Raw genomic sequence first — 17,457 nt, 5'->3', positions numbered from 1 at the left:
CACGTTATCTACATGTCAAGTCTCATAGCAAAGGGTCTGAATACTTATGTAAATAAGGTAATAAGGTAAAATACGATATTTTTGATACATTTGCAAACGTTCTAAAAATCTGTTTTTCAATTTCAATTCAATTCAAGGGCTTTATTGGCATGGGAAACATGTGTTAACATTGCCAAAGCAAGTGAGGTAGACAACATACAAAGTGAATATATAAAGTGAAAAACAACTAAAATTAACAGTAAACATTACACATACAGAAGTTTAAAAACAGTAAAGACATTACAAATGTCATATTATATATATATATACAATGTAAAAATAGTTAAAGGACACAAGATAAAATAAATAAAATAAATAAAATAAATAAGCATAAATATGGGTTGTATTTACAATGGTGTTTGTTCTTCACTGGTTGCCCTTTTCTCGTGGCAACAGGTCACAAATCTTGCTGCTGTGATGGCACACTGTGGAATTTCACCCAAAAGATATGGGAGTTTTTCAAAATTGGATTTGTTTTCAAATTCTTTGTGGATCTGTGTAATCTGGGGGAAATATGTCTCTCTAATATGGTCATACATTGGGCAGGAGGTTAGGAAGTGCAGCTCAGTTTCCACCTCATTTTGTGGGCAGTGAGCACATAGCCTGTCTTCTCTTGAGAGCCATGTCTGCCTACGGCGGCCTTTCTCAATAGCAAGGCTATGCTCACTGAGTCTGTACATAGTCAAAGCTTTCCTTAATTTTGGGTCAGTCACAGTGGTCAGTGACAGTGGTCAGGTATTCTGCCGCTGTGTACTCTCTGTGTAGGGCCAAATAGCATTCTAGTTTGCTCTGTTTTTTTGTTAATTCTTTCCAATGTGTTAAGTAATTATCTTTTTGTTTTCTCATGATTTGGTTGGGTCTAATTGTGATGTTTTTTCTCTTTGTCCTTATGTGGTATTGTGATGTAATTATGGGGTATTGTGATGTCATTGTGGGGTATTGTGATGTCATTGTGGGGTATTGTGATGTAATTATGGGGTATTGTAATGTCATTGTGGGGTATTGTGATGTCATTGTGGGGTATTGTGATGTAATTATGGGGTATTGTGATGTCATTGTGGGGTATTGTGATGTCATTGTGGGGTATTGTGATGTAATTATGGGGTATTGTGATGTCATTGTGGGGTATTGTGATGTCATTATGGGGTATTGTGATGTAATTGTGGGGTATTGTGATGTCATTGTGGGGTATTGTGATGTCATTGTGGGGTATTGTGATGTCATTGTGGGGTATTGTGTCTAGATTGCTGAAGATTATTTTTATTTAATCCATTTTAGAATAAGGCTGTAAAGTAACAAAGTGGAAAAAGTCAAGGTGTCTGAATACTTTCCGAATGCTCTGTATACTTGGAATAGGGAGGAGAGAGAGAGAGAGAGAGAGAGAGAGAGAGAGAGAGAGAGAGAGAGAGAGAGAGAGAGAGAGAGAGAGAGAGAGAGAGAGAGAGAGAGAGAGAGAGAGAGAGAGAGAGAGAGAGAGAGAGAGAGAGAGAGAGAGAGAGAGAGAGAGAGAGAGAGAGAGAGAGAGAGAGAGAGAGAGAGAGAGAGAGAGAGAGACTTACGTTGGTTAAAAATTGAGGGATAAAGGGAAAGTATGTGTTGAAGAAGAACGGTATAAAAGTGTCAGCAGGGTGAGCTGTACGCCGGATCGAAGACAGGAGGAGAAATGGAAGTGAATGAGACAGGAGGAGAAATGGAAGTGAATGAGACAGGAGGTGGTAGATGTGATGAAGTTCTCGGAGACCGAGGCACCGAGGGTCAGGATGAAGATGAGGGTGACAGTGGGAGTGACATCCATTGTGGTTTCAGGGTGGGTGAAAACAGAGTTGGGTGCTGTGGAATCGGTGAGGGTAACTCAGAAGTGGTCTTGTGATAATTGTTTGTGTTTCTGCTGGTCAGAGGGAGCAGGCTCCCTGTGTTAAACGAATGGGGACAAGACAGGTAAGGGCTCCATTGAGAAGAGTGATTACTGGGGTGGTGGTAAATGTAAAAGTTGACCAACTGAAAGGGAAGATTCCCGGTGTTTGTGATGCTCGTCGTTTGGTGCGACGCAGACAGGGTGAAACAGAAGAGTCATTGTCTGTCCTTTTGAGTTTTGATGTCGAGTCTTTGCCCGTACAAGCTTTTGTGCCAATTACATTACGTTGTTACAGGTGTCAAGTTTATGGGCACAGGGCAAGTGTGAAGGAGGGGGAGGATCCTAGGTGGGAGAAGTGTGCAGAAGGGCATTGGAGAAAGTAGAGGTATGTGTTAATTGTAGGGGTGCCCATGGAGCTGGGGATCAGAAATGTCCGGTGTGAGAGAGGTAGGTTGAGGTTTCCGTGGTTGGAGTAGTGTAGAAGTTGTCGTATGCTGAGGCAGTGGAGAAAGTTGAGGAAGATGGGTCAAGGTGGATGGATCCTGAGCGGATCCCTGTGAGTAGTAGATCTGTACCAGTACAGAGGCCAACGGTGATGTAATGTACCAGTCAAAAGTTTGGACACACCTACTGATTACAGACACACCTACTCATTCCAGACACACCTACTCATTCCAGACACACCTACTCATTCCAGACACACCTACTCATTCCAGACACACCTACTGATTCCAGACACACCTACTGATTCCAGACACACCTACTCATTCCAGACACACCTACTGATTCCAGACACACCTACTCATTCCAGACACACCTACTGATTGACACACCTACTCATTCCAGACACACCTACTGATTCCAGACACACCTACTGATTCCAGACACACCTACTGATTCCAGACACACCTACTGATTCCAGACACACCTACTCATTCCAGACACACCTACTGATTCCAGACACACCTACTGATTCCAGACACACCTACTGATTCCAGACACACCTACTCATTCCAGACACACCTACTCATTCCAGACACACCTACTGATTCCAGACACACCTACTCATTCCAGACACACCTACTGATTCCAGACACACCTACTGATTCCAGACACACCTACTGATTCCAGACACACCTAGATTCCAGACACACCTACTGATTCATTCCAGACACACCTACTGATTCCAGATTCCAGACACACCTACTCATTCCAGACACACCTACTGATTCCAGACACACCTACTCATTCCAGACACACCTACTGATTCCAGACACACCTACTGATTCCAGACACACCTACTCATTCCAGACACACCTACTGATTCCAGACACACCTACTCATTCCAGACACACCTACTGATTCCAGACACACCTACTCATTCCAGACACACCTACTGATTCCAGATTCCAGACACACCTACTGATTGATTCCAGACACACCTGATTACTCATTCATTCCTGATTCCAGACACACCTACTGATTCCAGACACACCTACTCATTCCAGACACACCTACTGATTCCAGACACACCTACTCATTCCATTATAGAATAATAGTGAAAACATCAACTATGAAATGACACATGAAATCAGGTAGTAACCAAAAAAGCCAAAAAGGTAGTAACTAAAAAATATTTTAGATTCTTCGAAGTTGCCATCCTTTGCCTTGATGACAGCTTTGCACACTCTTGGCATTCTCTCAACCAGCTTTATTCGTAGTTCTGATGTATTGGTATGTAGAAAATAGTACAAAAAAAACATTTGACTGGTACTGTACATAAAAAATTGGATCAAGTGAATGGTGCACAATGACTGACCCACATGGTGGCCCACTCCATCTGAAGTGTCCTGTTAGGGTGAAGGAGAAGGATAAGGGCTGAATGTCTCCTATCTGGAAGCATTGACAGTAAGGGCTGAATGTGTCCTATCTGGATGCATTGACAGTAAGGGCTGAATGTGTCCTATCTGGAAGCATTGACAGTAAGGGCTGAATGTCTCCTATCTGGTGGCGTTGACAGTAAGGGCTGAATGTCTCCTATCTGGAGGGCGTTGACAGTAAGGGCTGTCCAGAATGTCTCCTATCTGGAGGCGTTGACAGTAAGGGCTGAATGTCTCCTATCTGGAGGGCGTTGACAGTAAGGGCTGAATGTCTCCTATCTGGAAGCATTGACAGTAAGGGCTGTCCAGAATGTGTCCTATTTGGAGATGTCAAGAATAAGCGCTGTCCAGAATGTCTCCTATCTGGAAGCATTGACAGTAAGGGCTGTCCAGAATGTCTCCTATCTGGAAGCATTGACAGTAAGGGCTGAATGTCTCCTATCCGGAGGGCGTTGAGAATAAGGCTGTCCAGAATGTCTCCTATCCGGAGGGCGTTGACAGTAAGGGCTGAATGTCTCCTATCCGGAGGCGTTGACAGTAAGGGCTGTCCAGAATGTCTCCTATCTGGAGGCGTTGACAGTAAGGGCTGAATGTCTCCTATCTGGAAGCATTGACAGTAAGGGCTGAATGTCTCCTATCTGGAAGCATTGACAGTAAGGGCTGAATGTCTCCTATCTGGAGGCGTTGACAGTAAGGGCTGTCCAGAATGTCTCCTATCTGGAAGCATTGACAGTAAGGGCTGAATGTCTCCTATCCGGAGGCGTTGACAGTAAGGGCTGAATGTCTCCTATCCGGAGGCGTTGACAGTAAGGGCTGAATGTCTCCTATCCGGAGGCGTTGACAGTAAGGGCTGAATGTCTCCTATCCGGAGGCGTTGACAGTAAGGGCTGAATGTCTCCTATCCGGAGGCGTTGACAGTAAGGGCTGAATGTCTCCTATCTGGAGGCGTTGACAGTAAGGGCTGTCCAGAATGTCTCCTATCTGGAAGCGTTGACAGTAAGGGCTGAATGTCTCCTATCCGGAGGCGTTGAGTAAGGGCTGAATGTCTCCTATCCGGAGGCGTTGACAGGGCTGAATGTCTCCTATCCGGAGGCGTTGACAGTAAGGGCTGAATGTCTCCTATCCGGAGGCGTTGACAGTAAGGGCTGAATGTCTCCTATCCGGAGGCGTTGACAGTAAGGGCTGAATGTCTCCTATCCGGAGGCGTTGACAGTAAGGGCTGAATGTCTCCTATCCTGAATGGAGGCGTTGACAGTAAGGGCTGAATGTCTCCTATCCGGAGGCGTTCCGGTCTCCTAGGCGTTGACAGTAAGGGCTGAATGTCTCCTATCCGGAGGCGTTGACAGTAAGGGCTGAATGTCTCCTATCCGGAGGCGTTGACAGTAAGGGCTGAATGTCTCCTATCCGGAGGCGTTGACAGTAAGGGCTGAATGTCTCCTATCCGGAGGCGTTGACAGTAAGGGCTGAATGTCTCCTATCCGGAGGCGTTGACAGTAAGGGCTGAATGTCTCCTATCCGGAGGCGTTGACAGTAAGGGCTGAATGTCTCCTATCCGGAGGCGTTGACAGTAAGGGCTGAATGTCTCCTATCCGGAGGCGTTGACAGTAAGGGCTGAATGTCTCCTATCCGGAGGCGTTGACAGTAAGGGCTGAATGTCTCCTATCCGGAGGCGTTGACAGTAAGGGCTGAATGTCTCCTATCCGGAGGCGTTGACAGTAAGGGCTGAATGTCTCCTATCCGGAGGCGTTGACAGTAAGGGCTGAATGTCTCCTATCTGGAGTCGTTGAGAAGTGTGGAAGAAAGGAGTGAAGTTGAAGAAGTAATGGTAGCAGGAGCAGAGACATCACATGATGTTCCTTGTCAACAGAGGGATTCTGACATGTTGCATGTTAACAAGGTGGACTTTGTAGCGCTAACTACAAAGCTTTAACTATTTAGCAGTCTTAGAGCTTGGGGTTAGAAGCTATTCAGGGTCCTGTTGTTTCCAGACCCGGTACAGCGTTCTGTGCGGTAGCAGAGAGAACAGTCTGTGACTTGGGTGGCTGGAGTCTTATGACAATTTTTAGGACCTTCCTCTGACACTGCCTGGTATAGAGGTCCTGGATGGCAGGGAGCGAAGGCCCCAGTGATGTATTGGGCCGTACACACTACACTCTGTAGCGCCTTGTGGTCAGAAGCCAAGCAGTTGCCATACCGAGCGGTGATGCAGACAGTCAAGATGCTCTCAATGGTGCAGTTTGATTAAACAACTCCTTTGTAAGATAAATGTTTTAAAATGAAACATGTATGGAAACAGGTGAATTAACACTCCTCAGTAAGCAAGCTCAAGCAAGCTAAAACCCACATGGTAGCAAAAACTAACTAGCAGAAATGGTTAACAAATTAGAAATGATTTAAATACACTTTGCTGTAGGCCACGATTTACTAGTTAACAAAATCATGTATGCCATATAAAATATATTCACCCCACCCAGTATTGTAATCAAATCTTATTTATGATTTTCAGTCGTAGGAAATGTTCAAGTTAAGATCAGCGCATGGAAAAAATACACACAATTGGTCAGGAGTCTATAAAATGACCACCATTCTCTCTGGCTCCATTCTCTCTGGCTCCATTCTCTCTGGCTCCATTCTCTCTGGTTCCATTCTCTCTGGTTCCATTCTCTCTGGCTCCATTCTCTGGTTCCATTCTCTCTGGTTCCATTCTCTCTGGCTCCATTCTCTCTGGTTCCATTCTCTCTGGTTCCATTCTCTCTGGCTCCATTCTCTCAGGCTCCATTCTCTATGGCTCCATTCTCTCTGGTTCCATTCTCTCTGGTTCCATTCTCTCTGGCTCCATTCTCTGGTTCCATTCTCTCAGGTTCCATTCTCTCTGGTTCCATTCTCTCAGGCTCCATTCTCTATGGTTCCATTCTCTCTGGTTCCATTCTCTCTGGTTCCATTCTCTCTGGTTCCATTCTCTCTGGTTCCATTCTCTCTGGCTCCATTCTCTGGTTCCATTCTCTCAGGTTCCATTCTCTCTGGTTCCATTCTCTCTGGTTCCATTCTCTCTGGCTCCATTCTCTATGGCTCCATTCTCTCTGGTTCCATTCTCTCTGGTTCCATTCTCTCTGGCTCCATTCTCTGGTTCCATTCTCTCAGGTTCCATTCTCTCAGGTTCCATTCTCTCTGGTTCCATTCTCTCAGGCTCCATTCTCTATGGTTCCATTCTCTCTGGCTCCATTCTCTGGTTCCATTCTCTCTGGCTCCATTCTCTCTGGCTCCATTCTCTCTGGCTCCATTCTCTCTGGCTCCATTCTCTCTGGTTCCATTCTCTCTGGTTCCATTCTCTATGGTTCCATTCTCTATGGTTCCATTCTCTCTAGCTCCATTCTCTGGTTCCATTCTCTCTGGTTCCATTCTCTATGGTTCCATTCTCTCTAGCTCCATTCTCTGGTTCCATTCTCTCTGGCTCCATTCTCTCTGGCTCCATTCTCTCTGGTTCCATTCTCTCTGGCTCCATTCTCTGGTTCCATTCTCTCAGGTTCCATTATCTCTGGTTCCATTCTCTCAGGTTCCATTCTCTATGGTTCCATTCTCTCTGGTTCCATTCTCTCTGGCTCCATTCTCTGGTTCCATTCTCTCAGGTTCCATTCTCTCTGGTTCCATTCTCTCTGGCTCCATTCTCTGGTTCCATTCTCTCAGGTTCCATTCTCTCTGGTTCCATTCTCTCAGGCTCCATTCTCTATGGTTCCATTCTCTCTGGCTCCATTCTCTGGTTCCATTCTCTCTGGCTCCATTCTCTCTGGCTCCATTCTCTCTGGCTCCATTCTCTCTGGTTCCATTCTCTCTGGTTCCATTCTCTCTGGTTCCATTCTCTATGGTTCCATTCTCTATGGTTCCATTCTCTCTAGCTCCATTCTCTGGTTCCATTCTCTCTGGTTCCATTCTCTATGGTTCCATTCTCTCTAGCTCCATTCTCTGGTTCCATTCTCTCTGGCTCCATTCTCTCTGGCTCCATTCTCTCTGGTTCCATTCTCTCTGGCTCCATTCTCTGGTTCCATTCTCTCTGGCTCCATTCTCTGGTTCCATTCTCTGGTTCCATTCTCTCAGGTTCCATTCTCTCTGGTTCCATTCTCTCTGGCTCCATTCTCTCTGGCTCCATTCTCTGGTTCCATTCTCTCTGGCTCCATTCTCTGGTTCCATTCTCTCTGGTTCCATTCTCTCAGGTTCCATTCTCTATGGTTCCATTCTCTCAGGTTCCATTCTCTCTGGTTCCATTCTCTCTGGTTCCATTCTCTCTGGTTCCATTCTCTATGGTTCCATTCTCTCAGGCTGGTTCCATTCTCTATGGCTCCATTCTCTATGGTTCCATTCTCTCTGGTTCCATTCTCTCTGGTTCCATTCTATGGTTCCATTCTCTCTGGTTCCATTCTCTCAGGCTCCATTCTCTCAATATCTTTCTACTGTTCTAAGGGTGAGCTTGTGTTAAATAATGTTGTCAGCACTGTTGAGAGTTGCTCCATATTTCTAAGGAAGGATATTAATTGGTTCTATTCAAAGCATCTGAGTCTGCGGATATAGATATATTTGGATATTTTGAATCATCTCTGCATCATCAGAAATGTTGGACACCATGAGTGGACTGCTGACACCATGAGTGGACTGCTGACACCATGAGTGGACTGCTGACACCATGAGTGGACTGCTGACACCATGAGTGGACTGCTGACACCTGCTGTTAGAAATAGCCAAAAGCCCTTCGACTTTATTGCAGTCTGACTTGCTTACAAGGCTACTGCTACTTCTCAGTGTGAGGCCTGTAGGTTTGACTGGAGCCCAGGGCCCCTAAGACTCTGTTTCAGAGGATCAGTTGTCTTTTGCCTTGACTGGAAAGAAACTGGCCCCTAATACACACACACACACACACACACACATACCGTCCTTCAGTGTTTTGGACAAGATTTCCAGGGCTGGTACTACAGTGCCGTAGAAACAGTTTTCCTCCACTTGCAATATGTCCAATGCCACAATGAGTAGCTTCATGACTGTGCAATATGTCCAGTGCCACAGTGAGTAGCTTCATGACTGTGCAATATGTCCAATGCCACAATGAGTAGCTTCATGACTGTGCAATATGTCCAATGCCACAATGAGTAGCTTCATGACTGTGCAATATGTCCAATGCCACAGTGAGTAGCTTCATGACTGTGCAATATGTCCAATGCCACAATGAGTAGCTTCATGACTGTGCAATATGTCCAATGCCACAATGAGTAGCTTCATGACTGTGCAATATGTCCAATGCCACAATGAGTAGCTTCATGACTGTGCAATATGTCCAATGCCACAATGAGTAGCTTCATGACTGTGCAATATGTCCAATGCCACAATGAGTAGCTTCATGACTGTGCAATATGTCCAATGCCACAGTGAGTAGCTTCATGACTGTGCAATATGTCCAATGCCACAGTGAGTAGCTTCATGACTGTGCAATATGTCCAATGCCACAGTGAGTAGCTTCATGACTGTGCAATATGTCCAATGCCACAGTGAGTAGCTTCATGACTGTGCAATATGTCCAATGCCACAGTGAGTAGCTTCATGACTGTGCAATATGTCCAATGCCACAGTGAGTAGCTTCATGACTGTGCAATATGTCCAATGCCACAATGAGTAGCTTCATGACTGTGCAATATGTCCAATGCCACAGTGAGCTTAGCTTGCATGACTGTGCAATATGTCCAATGCCACAATGAGTAGCTTCATGACTGTGCAATATGTCCAATGCCACAGTGAGTAGCTTCATGACTGTGCAATATGTCCAATGCCACAGTGAGTAGCTTCATGACTGTGCAATATGTCCAATGCCACAATGAGTAGCTTCATGACTGTGCAATATGTCCAATGCCACAATGAGTAGCTTCATGACTGTGCAATATGTCCAATGCCACAGTGAGTAGCTTCATGACTGTGCAATATGTCCAATGCCACAGTGAGTAGCTTCATGACTGTGCAATATGTCCAATGCCACAGTGAGTAGCTTCATGACTGTGCAATATGTCCAATGCCACAGTGAGTAGCTTCATGACTGTGCAATATGTCCAATGCCACAGTGAGTAGCTTCATGACTGTGCAATATGTCCAATGCCACAGTGAGTAGCTTCATGACTGTGCAATATGTCCAATGCCACAATGAGTAGCTTCATGACTGTGCAATATGTCCAATGCCACAATGAGTAGCTTCATGACTGTGCAATATGTCCAATGCCACAGTGAGTAGCTTCATGACTGTGCAATATGTCCAATGCCACAGTGAGTAGCTTCATGACTGTGCAATATGTCCAATGCCACAGTGAGTAGCTTCATGACTGTGCAATATGTCCAATGCCACAGTGAGTAGCTTCATGACTGTGCAATATGTCCAATGCCACAATGAGTAGCTTCATGACTGTGCAATATGTCCAATGCCACAGTGAGTAGCTTCATGACTGTGCAATATGTCCAATGCCACAATGAGTAGCTTCATGACTGTGCAATATGTCCAATGCCACAATGAGTAGCTTCATGACTGTGCAATATGTCCAATGCCACAATGAGTAGCTTCATGACTGTGCAATATGTCCAATGCCACAGTGAGTAGCTTCATGACTGTGCAATATGTCCAATGCCACAGTGAGTAGCTTCATGACTGTGCAATATGTCCAATGCCACAATGAGTAGCTTCATGACTGTGCAATATGTCCAATGCCACAATGAGTAGCTTCATGACTGTGCAATATGTCCAATGCCACAATGAGTAGCTTCATGACTGTGCAATATGTCCAATGCCACAATGAGTAGCTTCATGACTGTGCAATATGTCCAATGCCACAATGAGTAGCTTCATGACTGTGCAATATGTCCAATGCCACAATGAGTAGCTTCATGACAATATGTCCAATGCCACAATATGTGACCAATGTCCAATGCCACAATGAGTAGCTTCATGACTGTGCAATATGTCCAATGCCACAATGAGTAGCTTCATGACTGTGCAATATGTCCAATGCCACAATGAGTAGCTTCATGACTGTGCAATATGTCCAATGCCACAATGAGTAGCTTCATGACTGTGCAATATGTCCAATGCCACAATGAGTAGCTTCATGACTGTGCAATATGTCCAATGCCACAATGAGTAGCTTCATGACTGTGCAATATGTCCAATGCCACAATGAGTAGCTTCATGACTGTGCAATATGTCCAATGCCACAATGAGTAGCTTCATGACTGTGCAATATGTCCAATGCCACAATGAGTAGCTTCATGACTGTGCAATATGTCCAATGCCACAGTGAGTAGCTTCATGACTGTGCAATATGTCCAATGCCACAGTGAGTAGCTTCATGACTGTGCAATATGTCCAATGCCACAGTGAGTAGCTTCATGACTGTGCAATATGTCCAATGCCACAGTGAGTAGCTTCATGACTGTGCACTATGTCCAATGCCACAGTGAGTAGCTTCATGACTGTGCAATATGTCCAATGCCACAGTGAGTAGCTTCATGACTGTGCAATATGTCCAATGCCACAGTGAGTAGCTTCATGACTGTGCAATATGTCCAATGCCACAATGAGTAGCTTCATGACTGTGCAATATGTCCAATGCCACAGTGAGTAGCTTCATGACTGTGCAATATGTCCAATGCCACAATGAGTAGCTTCATGACTGTGCAATATGTCCAATGCCGCAGTGAGTAGCTTCATGACTGTGTCCAATATGAGTCTTCATGACTGTGCCACAGTGAGTAGCTTCATGACTGTGCAATATGTCCAATGCCACAATGAGTAGCTTCATGACTGTGCAATATGTCCAATGCCACAATGAGTAGCTTCATGACTGTGCAATATGTCCAATGCCACAGTGAGTAGCTTCATGACTGTGCAATATGTCCAATGCCACAGTGAGTAGCTTCATGACTGTGCAATATGTCCAATGCCACAGTGAGTAGCTTCATGACTGTGCAATATGTCCAATGCCACAGTGAGTAGCTTCATGACTGTGCAATATGTCCAATGCCACAGTGAGTAGCTTCATGACTGTGCAATATGTCCAATGCCACAGTGAGTAGCTTCATGACTGTGCAATATGTCCAATGCCACAATGAGTAGCTTCATGACTGTGCAATATGTCCAATGCCACAATGAGTAGCTTCATGACTGTGCAATATGTCCAATGCCACAATGAGTAGCTTCATGACTGTGCAATATGTCCAATGCCACAGTGAGTAGCTTCATGACTGTGCAATATGTCCAATGCCACAGTGAGTAGCTTCATGACTGTGCAATATGTCCAATGCCACAATGAGTAGCTTCATGACTGTGCAATATGTCCAATGCCACAGTGAGTAGCTTCATGACTGTGCAATATGTCCAATGCCACAGTGAGTAGCTTCATAACTGTGCAATATGTCCAATGCCACAATGAGTAGCTTCATAACTGTGCAATATGTCCAATGCCACAATGAGTAGCTTCATAACTGTGCAATATGTCCAATGCCACAATGAGTAGCTTCATAACTGTGCAATATGTCCAATGCCACAATGAGTAGCTTCATGACTGTGCAATATGTCCAATGCCACAGTGAGTAGCTTCATGACTGTGCAATATGTCCAATGCCACAGTGAGTAGCTTCATGACTGTGCAATATGTCCAATGCCACAGTGAGTAGCTTCATGACTGTGCAATATGTCCAATGCCACAATGAGTAGCTTCATGACTGTGCAATATGTCCAATGCCACAATGCCACAGTGCCACAGTAGCTTCATGACTGTGCAATATGTCCAATGCCACAATGAGTAGCTTCATGACTGTGCAATATGTCCAATGCCACAATGAGTAGCTTCATGACTGTGCAATATGTCCAATGCCACAATGAGTAGCTTCATGACTGTGCAATATGTCCAATGCCACAATGAGTAGCTTCATGACTGTGCAATATGTCCAATGCCACAATGAGTAGCTTCATGACTGTGCAATATGTCCAATGCCACAATGAGTAGCTTCATGACTGTGCAATATGTCCAATGCCACAATGAGTAGCTTCATGACTGTGCAATATGTCCAATGCCACAATGAGTAGCTTCATGACTGTGCAATATGTCCAATGCCACAATGAGTAGCTTCATGACTGTGCAATATGTCCAATGCCACAATGAGTAGCTTCATGACTGTGCAATATGTCCAATGCCACAATGAGTAGCTTCATGACTGTGCAATATGTCCAATGCCACAATGAGTAGCTTCATGACTGTGCAATATTCCCTCAGGAATTGATAGGCCTTGATTGATAGTCGATTTCAAATCTGTAAAAACAGCCAGCATTCTAGCAATGTTGGCCAGTGACTAAAAATCTCAATGTAATTAATTTCAGGCTGTAACACATAAAAAATACAAATGTGTGGGGGGGGGGGGATCAGGGGGTGTGAATACTTTCTGAAGGCAGAACCACAGTTATCAGTACCTGTCTGTCTGTCTGTCTGTCTGCCCCCCCAATTAAACCCCCATAACCGACTCATCCTTGTTCTGACCGGACATTCTGTCGTGGTTTCTACCCGCCTTAAGCCAGCACCTAAGGTTTCTTATTATTACTATCATTCATGGTTCTTTGATTCTCTTCCACCCAACCTTATTTTTCACTCATGTCTACGTACATAGTTTCATCTGGCAGACTACTAACAGTTATTTTCTCCTTAATAGCACTTTTATGTGGTTAAAAACAATAGAAATGTTTCAAAAGTTCACCTCTAGCGCACTCTAGTGGCCAAGAAAAGAAACTACAACGTCCTCACTGTATAACAAGAAGCTGTATTGGAATGGAGTTTAAACAAATTCAAAGATCAAGCAGGTAAAGATGTATGTTCCTGTGAGGGTACTTGTAGTGTAGAATTGGTACATGGCACATACAGCAAGACACAGAGATGATGTAGGCTAACAAATAACACAATTGGACAGTTGACAGGCAACACAAGAGCCAGGAGGACACACAGTATAAAGTTCTTAATCAAATCAATCATCCAAAAAGCTATTAAATATATATATATATATATATATATATCACCTTTATTTAACCAGGTAAGCTAGTTCGATATAGCAAGATACAGTAGTCATACATTATCTTGTTTAGCCAGAAGAGGATTGGCTTCCTCTGTGAGCCTGGTTCCTTTTAAGGTTTTTTTCCTGGACCGCTGTGGTTTTTGCTTGCTCTCTAGACGGGGTTGGGTTACTTTAAAACACGGAGACAACAATCCCGGAAATGATAAAAGATAAAGACACAAACAAATATGTCCTTCACTGACAGTCACTCAATTAGCCCATGTCAGTTAACGTTTTTTAAAGATTGGTCAATTTAATCTAGTTTGTCTAGCCAGCTGTCTAAATTTGTAGTAGTCACGTGCCCAAGGGCCCTACACATTGATTTGTTAGTTACTTTCACTCAGATATCATATTAAAGAGATTCTCAGGTAGTTTTTTGCACTCAGGAGCCAAAAGTGGTCCCTGAAAATGGTGCACTACATCACAATATATGTGCACCACGTTATTGCTTTCTTTCTCTCTCTGCTGCGTGTGCATTGCTAGCTGTCACTCAAATGGCGAGGGTCTAAAGCTTGCGTATGAACTACACACTGACACACACAGACCAAAGCAGGAGGTTTCAAAAACACTTAGATTTCGCCAAAGTTCCAGAGCAAAATGGGTACAATTGCAAGAAATTGCAACAAACAAAAGTTCTGTAAAGCAAACTTATTTGTTTACCCTTTGTTAATAAAAATGTGTGTAGCGGCCAATTGTATAGCTAATAGGCTATGTGTTTGTAGATCGACTGAGCTGAATGAAGCTACAGCAACCAATGAGATATAGGCTGGGGTCATTTTAGCTTTGTTTTTGCTATTCTCCATATAGCATTTTAGAGAAATACATTAAATGATCTTCAACTTTCTGGATCTCACTAAAACTGATGGGGACAGTCAGTTTTGTACACTGCTGCTGCTATCTATGCATAGTCACTTCACCCCTGCCTACTTGTACAAATTACCTCGACTTTACCTGTACCCCCGCACATTGACCCGGTACCCCGTGTATATAGCCTCGTTATTGATATTTTGTGTTACTTTTTATTATTATTTTGTTTATTTGGTAAATATTGTTTAACCTCTTCTTGAACTGCACTGTTGGTTAATTAAGGGCTCATAAGTAAGCTTTTCACGGTAAACTCAATTGTTTTATTCTGCGCATGTCACAGATAAAGTTTAATTTGAGTGGCAGTATGTGGACAACAGTGCCCCCTGGCGTTTCTCCGGCGCATTGGACGGTGACACAGCAAGCAGCAGGCGGCGGCGGCGGAGAAGACACTGTCACTGTGCCAAACCGGATCCTTCATGAGGAAGAGGCCAGGGACATCCAAGCCCCGGCTTCTCTATTCTCCAGCCGATATTAAATTGCGTGGTTCAAGCCAGAGTGAGCCCGTAAAGGGGAGGGGGGGGGTTGTGTTCATGTCCATAGGATGTCCCGTCATGAAGGTAAGAAGTTTATAATAACCCGCACAGAAAGACACAAAGTGCTGGACGGAGAGAGAGAGAGATTGCTTGTCTTCGTGTGTTTTGTAATGAACGCTGTATTAGAATGGCTGCCGCTATACATTTATCCACTTTTATCTAGTTCCTGTGCTTTATTTGGTATATTGTTATAGCTAAAACACGTAATAAACGTATCTTGGTAACTTTACTAACGTTAGTTGGGGCGCAATGTCACTGCCCAAGAAAACAGTTTCTATTTCCCAGACTTAATTAAACTCATTCGTACTGTAGTTAACCTAGTTGGATAGCGTCTAGGTTGCTAAACTCTCCAGTTACCTAGTTATCTTTTTATTTTTATTTTTTATAACCTGTCGTGAGTTTACTAATAAGGTTTAAGGCAACAAAAGGAGGAGGAGGGGGGGGGGACAAACATTTGATACATGGGAAAATGTATTCATTATCGTGTCTTGTCAAAACATCACCTTTGGAAAAGAAAAGTGTCTAGTTTTTTATTCTGGTTTTCTTTGCACTGTCATCAAAGTAGCCTTTTGGACGAGGCCTTTGCAACCGAGGCCTTCATCAGTAGCTAGTTAGCGCTTTAGATATTTAGCATGGGGTTGTTGTTTTTATTTATTTTTTAATTTTTAAATCCAACCAAAACATACTTTAAAAAAAAGGAGTTATCTAGTGAGAACCCGCTTCTGAACCGGTTAGTTATACAAACTATAGGTAGTTAACTATGTTGACTAAGCTGTGCAGAGTTAGCTTTAGCTTAGCATTTTATTTTATAATAGCACGACTTGTAGTCGATCAGCTGCATGCCCTCAAACGTCCGTGGTCCGCATAGATGGCTATCTAGATGGGTCAATCATTTACACGTTTTTATTTTAAATTCACGCCAGTCTTAAATAAAGAAAGGGCCTTCAGTTCTGCACAGAGCCAGTCGTGCAATTGCCTGCCTTTAAAAAAATAAAACTCGGTGAGATAGCTCCATGCTGGGTCTATGCATTTAACACGTATTTTAAATTCATGTCAGTCTTTCATCGTCTTAAATAACACCGGCTATCAATTCTGCACCAGAGTTGCAGCTATATTGGCCAATGCAGTTCAGCAGCATCTTCTTTTTGTATTTTTATTAGTCACATGGACACTGGAAATGTGAAACGGCTGTGTTCGTGTAGTTTTAATAGGCTAGTTCATGTTATGAGTGTCGTGCCAATATGTTGGTTGTGTATTATAGCTAGCTAAATGCTACAACGTGATGTCTTTTGTTGCTCTGACTTGTGTGTTGTGGGGTTATTAGGACAGGGTATTGGTCAAAATGGTCCGTCTGTGTATCGTCTTTCCCCAGGTGTGAGCTGCGATGCGTGTTTGAAGGGTAACTTCCGGGGTCGGCGGTACAAGTGTTTAATTTGCTACGACTACGACCTGTGTGCCTCGTGCTACGAGGGCGGAGCCACGACCACCAGACACACAACAGAACACGCCATGCAGTGCGTACTAACCAGGGTCGACTTCGGTAAGTACACACACCCCTGCATATACACCAGACACACTACAACTCACGCCATGCAGTGCGTACTAACCAGGGTCGACTTCGGTAAGTACACACACCCCTGCATATACACCAGACACACTACAACTCACACCATGCAGTGCACACTAACCAGGGTCGACTTCGGTAAGTACACACACCCCTGCATATACACCAGACACACTACAACTCACACCATGCAGTGCGCACTAACCAGGGTCGACTTGAGTAAGTACACACACCCCTGCATATACACCAGACACACTACAACTCACACCATGCAGTGCGTACTAACCAGGGTCGACTTCGGTAAGTACACACACCCCTGCATATACACCAGACACACTACAACTCACACCATGCAGTGCACACTAACCAGGGTCGACTTCGGTAAGTACACACACCCCTGCATATACACCACAATCAGACACACGACAACTCACGCCATGCAGTGCGTACTAACCAGGGTCGACTTGAGTAAGTACACACACCCCTGCATATACACCACAATCAGACACACGACAACTCACGCCATGCAGTGCGCACTAACCAGGGTCGACTTCGGTAAGTACACACACCCCTGCATATACACCACAATCAGACACACGA

General features: G+C 44.2%; 1 protein-coding gene across 3 annotated transcripts in view; it reads left to right on the top strand.

Annotated features, from left to right (window-relative positions):
- Nucleotides 1-15,141: 15,141 nt before the first annotated feature.
- LOC124036663 (E3 ubiquitin-protein ligase KCMF1-like) overlaps nucleotides 15,142-17,457 on the top strand; it is a 16,868-nt gene continuing 14,552 nt past the window's right edge. The window contains exons 1-2 of one of the 3 annotated variants that reach the window (XM_046351500.1): nucleotides 15,142-15,317; nucleotides 16,666-16,833. In XM_046351500.1, coding sequence (XP_046207456.1) covers nucleotides 15,302-15,317; nucleotides 16,666-16,833 — 184 coding nt within the window. In that variant the 5' untranslated portion in view covers nucleotides 15,142-15,301. Of the gene's footprint in view, nucleotides 15,318-16,665; nucleotides 16,834-16,881; nucleotides 16,915-17,125; nucleotides 17,158-17,457 lie in introns of those variants that run through there. The other 2 variants (XM_046351502.1, XM_046351501.1) reach the window with 2 other exon arrangements.

Source organism: Oncorhynchus gorbuscha, linkage group LG05 (assembly GCF_021184085.1).
Source record: "Oncorhynchus gorbuscha isolate QuinsamMale2020 ecotype Even-year linkage group LG05, OgorEven_v1.0, whole genome shotgun sequence".
Taxonomy (NCBI): domain Eukaryota; kingdom Metazoa; phylum Chordata; class Actinopteri; order Salmoniformes; family Salmonidae; genus Oncorhynchus; species Oncorhynchus gorbuscha.
Note: the sequence above shows the minus strand (reverse complement) of the source record. Positions and strands in the feature narration are given on the sequence as shown.